The sequence below is a fragment of the Carettochelys insculpta genome, chromosome 26 (assembly GCF_033958435.1).
Source record: "Carettochelys insculpta isolate YL-2023 chromosome 26, ASM3395843v1, whole genome shotgun sequence".
In the NCBI taxonomy this organism is placed as follows: Eukaryota; Metazoa; Chordata; order Testudines; family Carettochelyidae; genus Carettochelys; species Carettochelys insculpta.
Window position 1 is genome coordinate 5,371,666 of NC_134162.1, and position 16,969 is coordinate 5,388,634.

General features: G+C 53.3%; 1 protein-coding gene across 3 annotated transcripts in view; it reads left to right on the forward strand.

The window, feature by feature from the left end:
• The window catches only part of TBC1D22B (TBC1 domain family member 22B), a 39,561-nt gene that overhangs the window by 14,572 nt on the left and 8,020 nt on the right, over window positions 1–16,969 (forward strand). For all 3 annotated transcript variants that reach the window (XR_012642596.1, XM_074977670.1, XM_074977669.1), the window contains exons 7-8: window positions 536–601; window positions 2,578–2,692. Coding sequence is in view for 2 of the 3 variants with exons in the window: in XM_074977670.1 (XP_074833771.1) it covers window positions 536–601; window positions 2,578–2,692 (181 nt within the window). In the remaining variant the exon portion in view is untranslated. The remainder of the gene's footprint in view (window positions 1–535; window positions 602–2,577; window positions 2,693–16,969) is intronic.

A 16,969-nucleotide genomic window follows, 5' to 3' on the forward strand; every position in this document is an offset into this window, starting at 1 on the left:
CTCTTGCTCGCTGCACCCAGGAGTGCACCCTGCTGCAACCGGGCTTCCCCCTCTGTTCCCTTTCCCCAGTGTGATGCTTTCCTTCTTCCCTGTTCTCCCTTCCCCCTTGCTGCTGCTGCTCTGGCCTGTGTAGGATCACAGCAGCTAAAGCTGGGGAAAGTTGTGTGAGGTGGGGTCCATCTCCCCCAGTGAGGCAGAGTGGGGAACCCCTGTCCTTCCTCTGGCTGTATCAGCTGCGCCAGTGGTTCTCCTCTCTGATTTGCCACCCATGCACTGATCCTTGGCTTTCAGGCCCCCACCACTTCCGCGGCTCCCGCTTCTTCCCCAGGACTGAGCAGTGGTGGCTGGAGTTGACACCTTCTGCCTCTTAGCAAGTGTCTCTGTCCCTGGGGGGTGGTAGAGGGAGTTGGGCCCTTCTCTCCATCAGCCCCTCAATGGATTGGCACCGCTGATTCATAGATGCGAATCACATCTGCATCCCCTTCCCGATGATGGAGGTCAGCATGTCTAACCTGCTGTCTGTCTCCTCTTTCAGATCCACATTGACATCCCCAGGACAAACCCCCTCATCCCACTCTTCCAGCAGCCGCTAGTCCAGGAGGTGAGGCAGGACTGCCTGTGTCAGGCCAAGTCCCACTGGTAACTCCCATTCCACCCAGGGTGCCAGGCCCATCTGGCTTGGGTGTGTTCTGCGAGAGGCACCCATTCTGTGCTGAGAGGGCCATTCCAGTAGAGCCAGTGGGTTTAATTCTGTCATCTGGACTGTGGTCTTGCAGCTACCCTTGGCAGACCATCCCTCCTTTCTAATACCTGTCTTAGGATCATCCTCACGAGATCTGTTTGGAAAGGGTTACTGGATGTAAAATGTAGCTAATCCCACCCTACCATTCAGACACAAGCACCGCATGGGAAGAGGGATCGTGCAGAAGGCTGGGTGTAACTCTGAGTAGAGCTAGTGAGAGGCAGGTGTGGAGAGGCACCACAACTGAAATTGGGGCTCACTTATGCTGAGTGCTGTATGCACATGCAGTAAATGACAGTATCTGTCTCGGAGAGCCTACAAGCAAAGTAGACCAGACAAAGGATGGGAGGAGAAATGGAGGCGCAGAGAGGATGTGTGACTAAGCCTGCTGTGAGCTTGGGCACGGGCAGAGCTGTGATTAAGACGTGGTCTCTTATGTCTAGCTCTAGCTATTTGCCTCAAAACATCTTCGTTGTAGCTTTGGTTAGTTGTCCTAGCTATTGAATGGCACATCCAGTATCTTCTGCCTGGTGGCAAGGGTGAGTTTGGTGTGGGCTCCTCTTTTGAAGGAACAAAACCATGACTGGACTCTGTGGTGCTTTAAGAGAAACATAAACTAACCTGGGATGCACCCCTGTGACTCCAGAATAAGCGTGTGCAGGTGGAGAATTAAACTAACCATTCAGTTGTGTGGGTAAATGTCCCTGCTTGGACAAGTCCAGTGTGTCCTCTGACCCATCAGCACAGTTCCTTTAAGCCTTTCGGGGCCTTTCTTTAAAGGCTAAAGATCTGATCTAGGGACTCTGGCCAGGAACTCCAGTGATGAAGGGCACATATGTATTTGACTAACAGTAACTGAGTGGTGGTGAAAGCTGAAGTTCTCTTTGAAACCAGCACAAGGCCCTCAAGCCAGAGTAGGCTGTCCTAAGCCCTTAAAGCTATCAAAGCTGCCTTGTCCTTGCGAGAGCTAGTAAGAGAATCCCCACCTGTGTTGTCCGAGGTGCAGGTGCTTTAGTGGGGTTGCTAAGATGTACAAGCAGCTGCAGAAGAGTTCAGTTTGGAGTTCTTGGTTTGCCTGTGTCCTTAGAGGACCACCGTGTGTTGTAGAAGCCCTTGAGGTGCTCTTACGTAGGCAGAGCTGTCTGGAATCTGGCATCTCTCTTCCCACTCGGGTCTCAGACCACAGGGCATCAGTGGGCGAGAAGAGGACAAGGGGTTCTGGAGGCTAGGCACAGGGAGCGTTCGGAAGAAGCCTATTTGGAGTCAGTCACAGTGCACTCTAATCTGCAGGGAAATCTGAAAAGCCCGGGGGTACCTGCTTGTAGCACTGTTAGTGTCTGTCACTGGGGTTCTTGAAGTGCTGTAACAGAAAACAGACCCAGCAGCTTGGCTGCTAACTTGCCGGTCCCACAGCCAGGAGCTTGCTTACTCAGGAGTAGTCCCGTAATGCTGCATGCAGTGCCACAGTTAAAGGGCTTGAGCTTGTGTGCAGATGAACGTCTTGAGTGACCAGCTCTGTTAATACACTGAAAACTGCCTGAAACCACATCTGGGGCTGCGTCTGGATCTTAGAAACTCAAGCTCCAAGCTCACTCACCAAGGAAACCAAGCACTGACATTTGGAGAGAGGTGGGCTGGGCTGAGGAGGATCAGGGCTTCAGCTCCACCCAGGGAGTCCTGGTTCTTTAGCTTGCTTACTTGGATCCTGTAAGTGTGGCTGCTAGGAATGGCTCTGCCAAACATGACCACCCTGTATGCCTATCATGCATGCTTCTCTGCTTCTGCTCTGAGCCTGGCTAACACAGATGTGTGGCTTTCCTCCTTGCTTCTCCTAGATCTTTGAAAGAATTCTGTTTATCTGGGCCATCCGACACCCAGCCAGTGGCTACGTCCAGGGGATTAATGACCTGGTCACTCCGTTCTTTGTCGTGTTCCTCTCCGAATATGTTGGTAAGTGACATCTGAGGCTCAGAACAGATGATTGCCTCTGGTGCTGCAATGGTTCTGAATTGTTAAGCTCAGACAAGCTTAACCAGCTGGAGAAAGGATCTCTTTGCTGTTTAGCTGCTGCATGATGTTAAAGCTGCTCCTTAACCTTGCTGCCCCCTTCTCTTCCTCCTGGATTGGCTGTAGCTACATAATGTACAGGATTCTACAAAACCAAAAGTGCCAAGGGTGTATTTACATGTCAATGGGCCTAATCCGCCTGTAGTTTCCACGTAGTGGAGCCTTTTATTTGTTCCGATGCTTTGCTTGAACCCATAACTGAATTTTTCTTGCTCCTGTGGCTAGAATTCCGAGCTGGCGCTCGCTCAGGTCCTTGACAAATGAGCCGTAAAGGGGCCCTGTTCAAATTAAAAAAATAAAAATCCCGTTGCTGCTCTGTTTCACTAATGCAGCCACAGCTGATTCAGTCGGAGAGCTTTTAAAACATGAATTGATTTCTCCCACTCTGCCATTCTGCTTTAAGCGTTTACCTTAGTAGCCGGTCAGTTTTACCCCCATGTCTGGTCAGTTTCTTTCACTGACCTGCCAGTTCTAGTCTGTCCTGTCTTCTTGGGTTCATTGCTGCCTCTCAGGAGAACGTGTGAAGCTTGTGTTGCTGCACTTTAAACATAGGGGTTCAGAAAACCTTTTTTAGAAACAGGATGGCTACTCAGTCGCCAGGTTAAAGCTATTTTCAAACCCCCATAAAGGTAACTGATGCAGAGTACACTTTAGTCAATGAAAAGACTGCTGACTTCACTGGGCTTTGGCTCAGTCCCTGCAAGACACTTAAGTTGACAGTGTCTGATTCCAGGGGTCTGATCCTGTGAGGGGCTAAGTCCTTTCAAGTTGCAGTCAGTGGGAGCTGAGGGTGCTCAGCGTCTTACAGGATTATGCTCAGCTGAAGGATCTGGAGGAATTGGTGGCACAAAGCCTAAAGGGGCTTGCCATTTTTTTGCCCTAGTGAATTTTATTTCCTATGAAAGTATCTACAGAAGGAAAAAACTTATGTCTTAGAAGCGACTGAGAGCAGAGCCTAGCTAGTCTGCCAAGTAGTGCTCTATCGGTGTTAATAGAGTGACACGGTGCATGAGGGCACCAAGCCCGAGCTGTGGCTTGCTCTGTGGTCTGATGAGCTGGGCAGGCTGAACAAATAACCTAGCTGAGTGCAAGACAAGTTTGAAATGTCAGGTGCACTGTGCCCATCTCTGGAGGGTAATGGGGCTGGTCTCCTGTGGGTGAGAATCCATAGGGCCTTGTGCTCTGTGTCCACCTGCAGCCACACAGGGCCATGGAGTCTGCTGTAATAGATACACTAGTCTGAATGTTTGTTTCACATCGTGACAGGCCCTGATTGGTTTTCATGCCTATTACCCTGAAGATCAACCCTTCTCACTGAATTGCTCCTCCTGCTAGGAGCTGCTCCTGAAATGTGGGATAGACAACATTTTTTGGCTTGTAAGAAATTGGCCCTTTCACTGATATGGTTCCAGGGGCACAGCAGGCTCCCACTTCAGCCTTTCACCTCTGGAGACCTGTGTTCAAATCCAGTTTGATCGTAAGTGCAATAAGCTTTAGTCTCTGAAGGAGACAGCTGTCCAATGGTCTGACTGGAAAGCTTTTGCTCACCAAAAGGCCTGGTGTGGGACCAGTGGCTTGCGTTGTACGTCTCCAAAGGCAGGAAGATCAAGAGAGGTGGGCGAACCTTGCACAGTGTCTGACATTGGATTGGTGCTATATAGTTCTTCTAGCTCCACTCTGCACCAGATTCACCCACGTGCTGCTCGCTGAGTGATGTGGAGCTATGCGTGTTCATAGGACAGCAGCCCTTGCTGGCAGGTGCCAGAGCCGGTGACTCCTGGAAATGTGTGTTCAGAGGCGCTCTCTCTCTCTCTCACCTTTGTGACTCTGAGGAGTAGGAAGCGCGGGGGTTGCACTTAGACTTTTGCAGCTGGAGAACACAAAGGCTCCATTGCCACCATTCAGCTTTGCATAGTCAGTAATGTGGAGAGGCTCGTGCCTGTTACATTGAGGTCCCCTCCGCCCCCAGGTGCATGTTCTCTGTAAGGGGACAGACCCTCCAGGGGCACCTCTTCCTTGGGTGCTGTGGCTTCCGCTCTTAAAGGCACATCTCATGGGGTGTTGTCTCCAGGAAGTACGTGCCTTCTCTCTCGGGGTATGGGCAGTAGAGCTCCAAAGAGTCACTCCATATAGGTGTCCCGCCCTGCGGTGTGTTCCAGGGCTAAAGCTGGCTCAGAGGGGTTACCCATGAGTAGGCATTGCAAGGGAGGTGGAGGGGGTTAATTTGAGCTATTAGTGGTTCAGCCATTTGCAGGCTTTATGCTCATTGGCTTGCTAGGCCCACCTTTGAAAAGGCCATCAGGAGGGTTGGACCATGCCCCCTGCTGGCTTGCCAGGCCAGAGCAACCAGCATGCTTGTGGACAGCAGATAAATCATAGTGAGAAGGCTCGTTTTTGGCATGCGCCATTTTGCCATCCGAACAGTAACCTCATGCCCATCACTTGGGTTCAAACTTCTATGTACATATGGTGCAGTGGGGTGTGTGGATGAGGCAGAAATGGACAGTCTCCTAGTGGTGAATCTGGCAGGTGGCCTGAAAGCAGATGGCTTGAGGTGGGGTTTGTTGTGTTCGTTTTGATGGAGTAAACAGGCCCAAAGCATCATTACAGAGGTCTGCAGAGCCCTAATGTAAGGAGTGCAATTGTAGTCTTCAGAAGGTAGCAGTGGGACTGCTTAGTCTCTACCCAATGCAAGGCTGTAGCTTCATAACTAGCTGTCTCAGAATTCAGTTCTATTGGGCGGATAAGGTCAGTGTTTCTTTTTATGCATTTTCAGTGTATTTAAGTGCTCAGTTGTGGAGAGTTGGGGCGGGCATGGCGGCCATGGAGAGGGAATTGGACACTAATTGAATGCCAGTAGATGCTGAGATCCAAACAGTCAACACTTGGACCATAAAAACCCAAACATCACCAGTCACAATAGATACAGGGAATCCTGGAGTGCTGATGGGAAGAATGTTCCTTCGGTTATAACGTACAGACAAATGACACTTAGCGATTATTTGCTGATAGAGTTCATCTTCCAAACCTACTTGTCCAAGCTGGTGTTGCATTATGTTGCTCCCATCACATAGTCTGGGGCCTGTAGCTCTGCCTAACAGATCTCCTTGGGAAAAGCGTCCTCTTTCACTGGACAATTATACCTTCCCACCATGGACCATCTCAAACCACTGTTGTCTCCCCAGCCCCAGTTCTTCAACTCACATAGCTCTGGGACTCCTCACAGTCCCTCTGTGGCTGGGTCTTAGCAGTCACCACCGGCATCTGCGTTGCTCTTCTCTAGACTCACTCCCATTGTTTTTGTATTTGTTTGGAAGTCAGGTCCCCCAAGAAATTGTACCATGTTCTCGGCATGGTGCCATCAGAGCTGTGCAGAGAGGGTCTGTGGTGACCAGTGTTTCCTGTAAGCTGAGCACTTTGGTGGCTGCCCAGGAAGCCACCCAGTTGATTAGCAGAGCCCTCAGCCAGCAGCATGTTTCTATTGCTAGTGTGCATCTACACAGACCTCAGTGCACAAAACAAAATTTATTCTGTGCATGGATTGGAAAAAAAGTTAAAAGGAAGCCTGTGTGGGTGACTCAGTATGGGCAGCCTCAAAGAACCTCTTTCTCTCCCTGTGTCATACTGCCCTGCAAGGTCATCTAGTTGGCTGCCCACTAGCCTCTCAGATTTCTGACTTAAGTGCTTTCCAAATGCCTCCCTCTCCTGACAGTGGAGCCTGCAGCCAGCTGAGTCAGAAGGACCGGAGTGGCTCCCGGGGAGCTGTCATGTGGTGTAAGGAAATAATTGCTGTGCTGAGGTGGGGGTTAACTGTTCAGCGCGAGTCCACACTGAGAGCAGAGCTGTTACTGTTTGACTTAATAGTTTCTCTTTTAGCATTCCTGCCCCCCCCCCAAATTAGCCCATTTGGAAAGTCTTGGGGACGTGTTAACCTTCCTCAGACCTGGGCAGGTGGAGTAGCCCAAGCCAAGGCAGCAGCGGCAACTTTTATAGAGGTCAGTTACAACTCCTCCCTTTTGGCTGGTTAATGCATGTCTTTGGCTGATCAGCCCTGCTGTCCCATTCAATAAAAGGGGCAAGCCACACGTTTAAAACAAGCAGCAGCCAGACCCACCTCTCCAACAGGCTTGTCTGAGCTCTGTAGGAAGGAGGTGCAGGGATGTGCTGGGTGAAGCTGTGCAGGGAGATTAGTCATGTGATGACCTAAGAGACAGGGAGGGCACTGTCTGCTCCCTCAACAGCTGCATGATCCAAAGTGCTCCATTCACAGGCTCAAACCAGTCGCTTCCTTCCTCCGTGGTGGTTGCTAGCAGTAAATGCCCTGCAGCCCCAGCTTGGCTCACTCTGCTGGCCACGGGTAAGGCCTGGCCCAGTCCACCTTGCTGTGGGTGAGGGGCTCTAGGGATTAGAACAGGGATCCAGGAGACCCAGTTCCCTGTGAGACTTTGGCCAGTCACTTTGCAGGGTTTTCCAGCCAACTGTGAAACGGGGACCTGCCTTTGGAACACCTTTTGAGTGAAGGGCTGTCAGTGTGCACAGGGGAGGTGTGTGCGCGGGGGACTTGCTGCTCGCCCAGCAGTGAAAGGAACAGTTCTGGGAGACAGAGGGGCTGTTTGGACAAGGCTCTAGTCTAGAGCTACCTTCAAAGGCTTTTAGATGTGGCCAAAAGAAACCTCTTTACTATGGGCTCAGGCCTCCTTAGCCTGGGGTGGTTTTGGAAGCTGGACATGCCATGTCCTGGTTGGGGGTCCCAGGCCTGTAACACCCAGTGGTGCCTGGGGTGTGAGCGGCTGCTGGGGGCAGGAGCCGGGGGTACAGCAGTGGAGTGTAGCTGGGAGTGGAATTTGGGCTTGTGCTGTCCAGATGAGTAATTGCTGCCGGGCTGGGCCGGGCCGGGAATGATGTCCGTTACTGCTGTCTTCTGGCTGCGACCTTTGTGGCATGAGCTGCTAGGGCTCCAGCCAGCAGGGGCTGGGAACCTCCCTCCCACTGGCCCTTCCAGCTGTAGGGAGGCCAATGCTTGGACTGGCTGGAGATGGGACTCCTCTCCCCTCTCACTGCCCTCAAGCTTGCTGCAGGACAAGGGGTGAGAGCACGCTGTGGGGGAGCCAGCGCCGCCCATGTGGTACCTTTCCATGGACAAGGAGGACTTGGGTCTCCATGGGCTGTAGCTCTGGCTCCCTTCATGAGTGTGTAAGGAACCAGCTGTTTAGCCATGGGGGCTGGGGGCCCTTCTCTTTCACTTGACGGCCCAGTCTGCTGAGCTGTACACTTGGCTGCAGTGCTCCGGCTGTCCAGGGTGATGGCCTCTGAGCAATCCAGAGCAAGCTTAGTACCTGCCCCGGAAGCTTCTTGGGGTCTGGTCTGTGCTGTCATCCTTCTCCTGCTGCGTGGCTCCTTCCCAGGGAGGTGGTATCAGACGGAGAACAGCCCTGGCTCTGCATTTGCTTGTTTCTGAAGGGCCCTTTGTCTCCCTCTCAAAAACCCCATCCCCGCATGCTGCCAGCTTGGAGATCTCTAGCAAGTGCACAGGATCTGAGTCCCTCGTTCCCTTCTGTGCGTCCCCCATAGGGAGCCAGTTTGCACAGTCCCAGGGTGTTCTGTGTGCGCCTGCTGTGGAAACGCTGCTACCTCAGCATGCCTGGGGGCTGTGCCAGCGACCCATCTATCTGCGGTGGGCCTGCTGCTCCCAGCTGATCAATGGCTTCCGCTGAAGATTGCTGAGTGCTGCTTGTTTCAGCTGGTGCCTCTGACAGAGGAGCTCATGGGCAGTGTTCGGGCTGCAGCAGCCAGAGCTGCTGAATGACTGCGATGCAAGCTGGCCTCGGGGTAGCATGTGCAGGTAGCGTGTTCCGGCACAGGTGGCTGTGTGCAGCTGAGCAGTAGAGGGGAATCTGAGCTTGCACTGTCCGGATGAGTAATTTGTGGCCGGGCCGGGCTGGGCCAGGCCAGGAATGTCCACATGCTAGAGATCTCCAAGCTGGCAGTGTGTGGGGAAGGGGTGTTTGTGAGGGAGACAAGGGAACCTTCAGAAACAAGCAAATGCATATGTAATTCCCAGGGATCTCTGCTGCGTATCTTGTGCTAATCAAGCTCCCCTGTAAGCACGTTCCATGCTGTACCCTGGTCTCCCTGCAGCTTTCTCTCGGGTGGAACAGCCTCAGTTTTCCAGCCCATTGCAAACTGACCTGACTTAGGGCAAGCAGGGGAGCGCATAAGGGGTCCAGTGCATTGGAGTTGAATGTTCCTCCGAGACGTGTGGCTGGGTGGGGGAGTAGGGTAAGGACAGCCACAGGAGGAACTCGGGACTGCTATTGCTCCGGTAAATCAAAGGGAGGCTGTAAAGGTGACTCTCCTTGCTGGCTGGAGGTGGTAGCGGGCAGGGCACTGACCCAGCACTGCTTGTGTTTCTGGCATGGGTGGGTGCTAAGGGGATCTGCTCATTCAATGTTTTTCTTTTCCAACCGAGTCTGCACATAGAAATGGTCCCTCTGAACTGTCCCGGTGTTAACTGCAGGTGGCAGTGAAGCCATTAACGACATCACAGCAGATACCAGAGAGCTAGTCGGCTAGCAGGAGTGGTGCTCGGACTGATGGACCCCTGGAGCCGACTGTCAGTGTTAGATTCACCTAGCGGAACGCTGGATGTAGCAAAGGGCATAGTTCAGGCTGAGCCCTTTTATCCTATGCTGCCAAACTCGGAGCCTGCCTTTGACCAAGCCATTGCTGTCGTCCTTCTGCCATCAGTGCCCTGTGCGTGCCCAATGTGTAGCAGAGGTCATCACTGAGGAACAGGGTAAATATCCAGCAAGCAGCTCAGCCCAGCCCCTAGCCACTACCCCCAGCTGGGGGACTGTGATTGGAACAGGAGTGATCCATCCCTTGAGAGAGGGAGAAAGGGTCAGAGTTAACAGGACGGAGCTGGTGTGCCTGCCCCACCATTAGGGGTTCTGGAATTCTCAGGCTAGTCCGTTTCGCCTGCTGCCCAGCCAGGTTCCCCCCGGCAGTCCCTGTGTGGGGCAGTTAGGTCCAATGGCAGGGGCATTGTTTTCCCCGGTGGGACAGCTGGTGCAGCAGGGAGCTGTGCATGTTCATTTGGGCTGGAACCTCCTGAGCCAAGTGGCTGATGCTGGCTGGCTGTCAGTGTCTGTCAGAGCCTTATGCAGGCTCTCCACGTTCTTTATGTGGGGCCTTTTTAATGCTGTTGTGGAACAGACGGTTGTGCTGAGTGCTGTGATCCGGGGAGGAGTGTATCAGAGCTTATCTTTGTCAGGAAACCTGGCTCAGGCCGCCCTCCTGATTGCACCACTAACCTCCAAACCAGCTGGGGGAAGAGGAGAGGGTCTGTGCTGAGTGGCAGGGCTGGAGAAGGGAGCCGGACAGGTGCTGCAGGCTCCTTCTCTAATGACATTGCCCCAAGCTTAACATAGCACAAGCTTTCCCTGCCCACGTTCCAGGACTTTGGGCCTGGCAGTTTCTTGCCCTGCAGGAGGAAGGCCAGTAAATACCACTGAGTCCCTGTACAGAGAAGCCACTTCCTGCGAGACCAACACTGACGCAGGAATCGAGCCCTCAGTCTTGCTCCTGAATTTCTCCCTCCCATTCTGCTGTCTGCTCCACCCTTCTCCCCTTTTGTCCTTTGCACGCTAACTTTCAGGCTTCCAGCACTGCCTTCCTCCAGGGACATCCTGGCCAGGGGAAGGCCTGTGAACCGCCCCAGCCCAGGGCACTCTCCCTGCTCTGCCCTTATTCTGCCCCTTATCCTCTCCCTGACCAAGTGGGCCAGGGTGCAGTGGTGGCTGTAGCAGCAGCAGCAGCAGCAGCAGCAGCAGCAGCAGGGAGTCCCATTCATGCCTCCCCGGTACCCACTAGGAGAGGGGCATGAGTGGCATTAAAAGTCCAGTCTACTCCTGGCCACAGCCAGTGTGTCCCTCAATAATCCCTAGGTCGGGATCAGCAACCAAAATAGTAAGACGAGCCTTTTATTTTAAATTCTGTTAAAACTCATTCATTCAAAAGCCGCAATGCTTGTGAACACAAGATGCTCCTTCATAAATACTGTCAAACCCTACGTCTTGTAACCCCCATTTTAAGAGCAGCACCCCCACAATGATTTGTGATGTGATACACGTTTACTGCAGCACAGTCACAAACCTTTTATGTTTTCTCTTTCCTCACGTGTTACATGTGTGTTTGTACCACTGTCTGCCTGGCTCATTCCCGAACCCACTTTAATTCTGCCACTTTATTTAATTTCTCCTTCTTTAAATGTGCGTCGCCCTTCACAGCAGCAATGCCGCAAGCTCCTTTTTCCTTTCCCAAATCAAGCCTTCGTTAGCATCACAATCAAAACACAGATACTGTGTCATAGTCACAAAGCGCTGCCCGTATTAAAGGGGGAGTTATCCACCGTGTCACTATCATGTATCTTTTGCTCTTTAGCTCTGAGTTGTTCATCGTTGGGCTTTTAGACGTTCACCCTGTATCAAAAATAATCAGGGTTTTTTTTCTTGTAAAAACGCTTTGCACTTACGGTGTAAGGAGCCATAAAGAAGTCCTTAAAGGGTTGCAGACCCTTGCCCTAGGTGCTGGGGCAATCAGGGAAGCTCTGTGCTGGCTTCATGGAGCCCGTTGGCTGGGAACGGTGGCCCATGTAGCAGCGTTAGCAATACCTGCAGGCATGGGCACCACACACTACACAGTCACCTGGTTGCGCCTCCACCTTGGAGCCAAATGTGCTGGCTGCTTTTGGGAGCAGCATGGAGCCAGGGAGCCTTTCTTAGCCCCATTGTGCTGTTGAGCAGGAGCCTGCTGGCATATGCACCACCTAGGCAGCACCTGCACCTCAAACCCCAGGTCCCTGGTCGGACCGTCCCTGCCCCCTGCATCCTAATTCACTCCAATACGCCTCTGCCCAGGTCAGAAGCCCCAGGCTCCCTCCTGGAGCTGGCACCCCAGACCTCCTCCCCTGCTCCCATAACCCCTCATTTCTAGCACCACTTTGGACACTACAGGAAGCCCTGAGCCTCCATGCCCCACTGCAGGGTTGGAGCCCCACGTGCTGGCTTGCCCTGTTGTAGGGGGAAGCCCCATCCCCTCAGTGGGACTGTGCATGGCCCACGCAGATTTATTTTCTGTGGGTCAGTGGCTCTGATAGAAAACAGGTTCCCCACCTGTGGTCTAGGTAAAATTTCACCCTGCCCTGAGTGCAGGCGTCCCTGCCAGTCCTACAATTCCGTGGTTCCCGAACGGCAGCAAATAATGAATTTCAGGCCCCAAGTGGATTTGGGTTTTAGTCAAATGAATTTGCTCATTCTGGTGTTACTAGTTAGTACGAGAGTCGCCTCTAGTGGCCCTGTTGTGCTAGACACAGGACAGAGGAAGATGACCTCTGCCCTAAAGAGCTCACAGTCTAACTAGGTAAGACAAAGTGGTGGAGAAACTGAGGCACAGAGAGGTGCGGTGACTTGTCCAGAGCCAGCAGTGGGACTCGGGTCTCCTTACTCACTCTGGTGGTTTGACCCTAGGAGCATCTGAAGCCCAGGCAACCCCCTCTCTGTATCTGGCCCCATCCCACCTCTTCCTGCCTTTGCTCTGCCCCCTCCAGTCCCCACTGCAGCCCTTCCCTGAAGCTGCCGCCTCCGAGTGACAGGATTACCAGGGAGCTTGGCGCAGGGCAGTTGCAGGGATCACCTGGCTGGAGCAGAGCAGAGCAGGCAGGAGCCAGGGTGCTGCACTTCTGGGGCAGTGGTGAAGTGGAGCAGCCCAGCTGGGTGATGGAGGTGGAGCAGGCTGCTGGGTCGCTCCGTATCCCATGGCTCCTGCAGCAACAGTGTGTGGGGGTATCTAACCCCTGCTGCCACCCTGCGCCAAGCCTCCCGGGTAATCCTGCAGGTCTCCTGCAGCCCCATGGCCTAAGCTCAATAAAGGGGACTGTTCCATATATAGGACAGTTGGGGCAACTGCCCTGGGGCCCCCAAAGTGTGAGGTATGGGGCAATCCCCTGGAACAGTCCCATGGGCAGGATGGCTCTGCCTGACTCCAAGCACCAGGCTCTGGGTGTGAGTCTCGTGCTCCTGCCTGGCCCGTGGCAGTCTCTGTATGTAAGTCGGGGTCGTCTTGTGGTGCTGCTCCCGCCTTCTTGCCACACAGAATTGAGTTTGATGGTCTCCTTCTGCGCCTGGCCAGTGGCTCATGGGCCGGCTAGAAGGGAAGCGCTGTCTCTTCTGCTTCGTACTCCTCAGGGACGGACTTCGCAGCATTTGCCTGCTGCGCCCCCAGTTAGCTCGATTTAGAAACCTGGTCTGCAATGGCCTTGAGCCCTGTCCTCCCTCTCCCTGTGCCCAGAAGCAAATCTTCCTAGCTGCCCCCAATGCCTATGGCTGGCTGCAGTTACTGGAGCTCAGCTTTGCAGAGGGAGGCGAGAGGGAAGGGGTCTTTAGGAAGCTGAGCAGTCCTGGCACTGTTGGCAGTTCGTCGCTAATTGCTGCAAGCTGGGTTTAACTGTTACATCTTTGCTGGCCCAGAAGATGTTAGAGCTGTTGCACCTGCGGACCCAGGCACAACCCTCCCAAAATATTCCCCTGGGCACTGACTGACAGACTTTGCCTCCTCGCCATTCCCAGCAGCTGGTTTTGTAATGCGTAGGGGCTCTAGGACTGTCTCCGTTCCCTCGCTGCTGCCAGGCCAGCCGTGTGCCTTCCCTGCAGGGCTATGCTGGGTGCCTGGCTTCGGCAGAGGGGAAGGGGAGGCAACTGGAAGCTAAGAGAAAAAGTGAAGCTCATTAGTGGGCTAACTGGAAATGGGCACCAGAGCCTTAAGCCCTCAGCCAGCCCACAAGGAGCTGCGCAGCTCTAGCCCTGTCCCTTCGAGGAGCCCGTCTCACAGCAAGGCTGGGAGAGTGCAGTGCCCTGTTGGTGTCCAGGGGGTTACGGCTGTTGCAGTGATAGGAGCCCTTTGGGCTGGGGGCTGGACTAATGCAGCACAAAAAGATGGCTCTGCCCCAAAGAGCCGACCACCCCTTACCCCTTATTTTCCTGGCACCTGATTTCAAAGGTGCTTGGCACCTGCAGCACCAGTGGAAATGGAGGGGAGATGTGGGTGCCTCTGCAGGGAGTCGCCTGCCAGCTGGGCAAGGGAGGGAGGGGTGAGACACACAGGACAGACAAGGACACAGAAGCAGAGAAGAGCGTGAGGAGCTCAGTGCTATGCAGTGTCTGTGGCAGCCAGCCCTCTCTGGCTTTAACCACTAGGCCGTGCTTCCTGCAGCGCCTTTTATTCCAACCCCCCTGACCCACCGAGAGGGGAGCAGCAGTGGGGAGTGGAGGGATCTTGGCTCCAGCTGCCAGGAGAAATGCTGGTGGTGAGATCCTGCTTCAAAGGGTGGAATGAACGAGCCTGTGAGATGGGTGTTTAAACGTCCCTAGCAATGCCCTTTCCATAGGGATTCTGGCTGGCACATGCTGTAGACGAAGGTTCAAGAGACCTCACATTTAGCTAATCCCACCCGCCAGCTCCATTTAGGCTTCCTCCTAGGAACTAGAGATTGGCTTATGCCTGGAGCATGAGGCTCACACAATCTGCCTGTCTAGCTCCCAAGATTTGGGGCAAGGCAAATATCATCTGTCTCCGTTTTCCTACCGTAGCCTAGATGAGTCTCTGAGTTACCGCTTGCCCAGTGATGGGGAGAAAAAATGCCCTGGTGATTCACCAGGGAGTTGTAGCAGTCTGATTACTGAACCCTTCGTCTCATCCAGGGCCTGTTTTACTCCACTGCCACCTCAAACCGCTGCCTTCTCTATCCCAAGAATGGCCACAGCTTAGGCTAGAAATGCAGAGAGAGAAGAGGCTTGCACAGAGCCTGGAAGTCAGTGGGATGTGACGCTCCCATCCAAAGCCCAAATGAGAGCTGTATTTATTATGCAGCTGGTGCTGGAGCAGCTTGATCAGCTGCCTCTCCTGCTGGGAGCCCGGATTCTCCGCCTAGCACTGCGGCATGTTTCCGAAGAGCTATTGTTGGGTGGGCGCGTGCTCATTCCCAGGCCAGTGTGGAGGTAGTTGGGATGGTTTTGGTAGTCTCTTATTCTGGCTGCACTGGGGAGGGATTTAGAAATTGTGAGTGGGTCTCCGCTTCCCAGCCAGGGAGTGGGGAAGAGGACAGGGAGTCCCAAATCATGGGATCTAGTGCTGTTTGTGACCACTGTGCTAGGGTGGGCAAGTCACTCAACATCTCCCTGCCTCAGTTTGGCCATTGGTAGCTACAGCCGTAATGACACTTTCCTGTTTCCTACAGGCACCACAGGGTGGCTTGAGAGACTGGCATTTGGAGCTGCTCAGATTAAAGGAGCGGTAGCACACCAGTGGCATGGACTGAAGGAGCAATTGGCTTTGGGCACTGCAGGGGGCGGGACTAGACTGCTCAGGTGTCACTGACCAGCCCCGCTTCCCATCCATCTGGATGCACCAGCATATACTGAGCTGAGGAAGAGCTGTAGACAGAATGAGCTGGCTGCTACCCAGAGTAAGAGCCCATCCCTCCCTCCAGGCCTGTGTGAAAGGCGCACTCACACTGTTCCTGATGTAAAAAGGTAGAAGCAGCAGTGTCCTCAGGTCCTACCCTTTCTGAATTCCTCCCTAGGGCTTTTCTGCCAGTTTGCATCCCAGGCCTGCTGGCTGTACCATGGTCTTGGGTTCCGCTCCCCTTTAACCTGCCTTCAGAGAACTCCATCAGTTGCTCCGTCGCTGTTAATTCTGCGAGAGGCTCGAGTGGCCTGTTATCTTTCTGCTGGCTGTGGGTGATGGGCAACATTTAACCTCCTGCTTAGTTCTACCAATGAAACCAGTCCCTGTCAGGAGTTCTTTTTCCACTAGCTGTCAGCTCTATCAGTAGGATTATCACCACTGAAAGCATGCTGTGCTGCTTTAGAGCTTTGGGGTTTCTGGCTTGGCAGCCAGTGCAGTAGGAAAGAGCCTGAGGAGAAACTGCTGTAAGCAGCCTGTGGAGGAACCATGACCAGATCAAATATGCAATCAAAGGAGCCAGTGCTCTGCCTGGAATGCACGGCTTTGACTGCCTGGTGGCATTTCTCTGTCTGAATCCTGGTCTTTAGATCTACTCTCTGTGCTTCTCTTGGGGCAGCGCTCAGCTTGGATGAGTGTATGAGTTCCCTGCCTTCACAGAGTGAGGGAGTTGCTGTGGGGCCATTCCCATGGCCTCCAAGGATGGATTATTTCTATAAAGGGGGCTGACTCCCCTCCCCCACCCATTACCCATTGGGCAGGCTTTTCCCTTGCACCTGGACTCCTTGATCTTCCCCCACCCCACTTCCAGGTAGACTGTGTCACTGAGCCAAGGAGATGGCTAGTCCTCGTTAGGGACTTTAATGCATCACCAGCATTCTCAAACGCAAGTGTCTGATAGGTGCCAATTTCACTGCACAGCCAAACCCCCTGAACTATTTCCATCAATAACGTGTGCACACGGGCAACATGCTTGAGCACTTAGACTCAAAATCCAGTGATTCAAACTTTGGAATTAGGCTTGTCCCAAGTGGCGAGCAAAGGAGTAGTCAGAGCAGATGCGATTTGGTTTTTAAGGCTGTTTATTCTGCATATTCTGGCATGGCGTTGACAGTTTGTATTTCAGTGATTATAAAGCTTTCACCTTTTCAATCTTAAGACCTACTGTCAGGAAATAATTGTCTGACTCCCGTCCCCCTTTCCCACAACCGACAGTGTAAACCAATGAAAACAAAATGCTTGGAAAGAGACAGCAATGTTATCCATCCAAATGATCAGAAATGCAAATAGAATCCTGCCCAGCCTAGCAGTGACCAAGGCGACTCATTGGTTGGGGTGACCATGATGTGGTGCCTGGGGACGGTATGCCCACCTGACAGCTTGCTCAGATGACTGGATCCAGGACCAGTGTTAGTAAGGAGCGCCACAGCCGCCGTAGCATGCGCGCTGGCTTGTCTATGGAACGGCACTGTAGTTGTGGATTTGGCTCCCCTGTCGAGCGAGGTGAGGTGTTCTGTTAGATCGTAAGAGCTTTGCTCTCAGTTTGTGCAGCGCTTGGTGCACTGGGGTCTCGGTCTGTGCTTGGAACTCAGGCACTACTGCCCTACACAGCATAATTGTGTGCAAGTGATCCCAAGCATT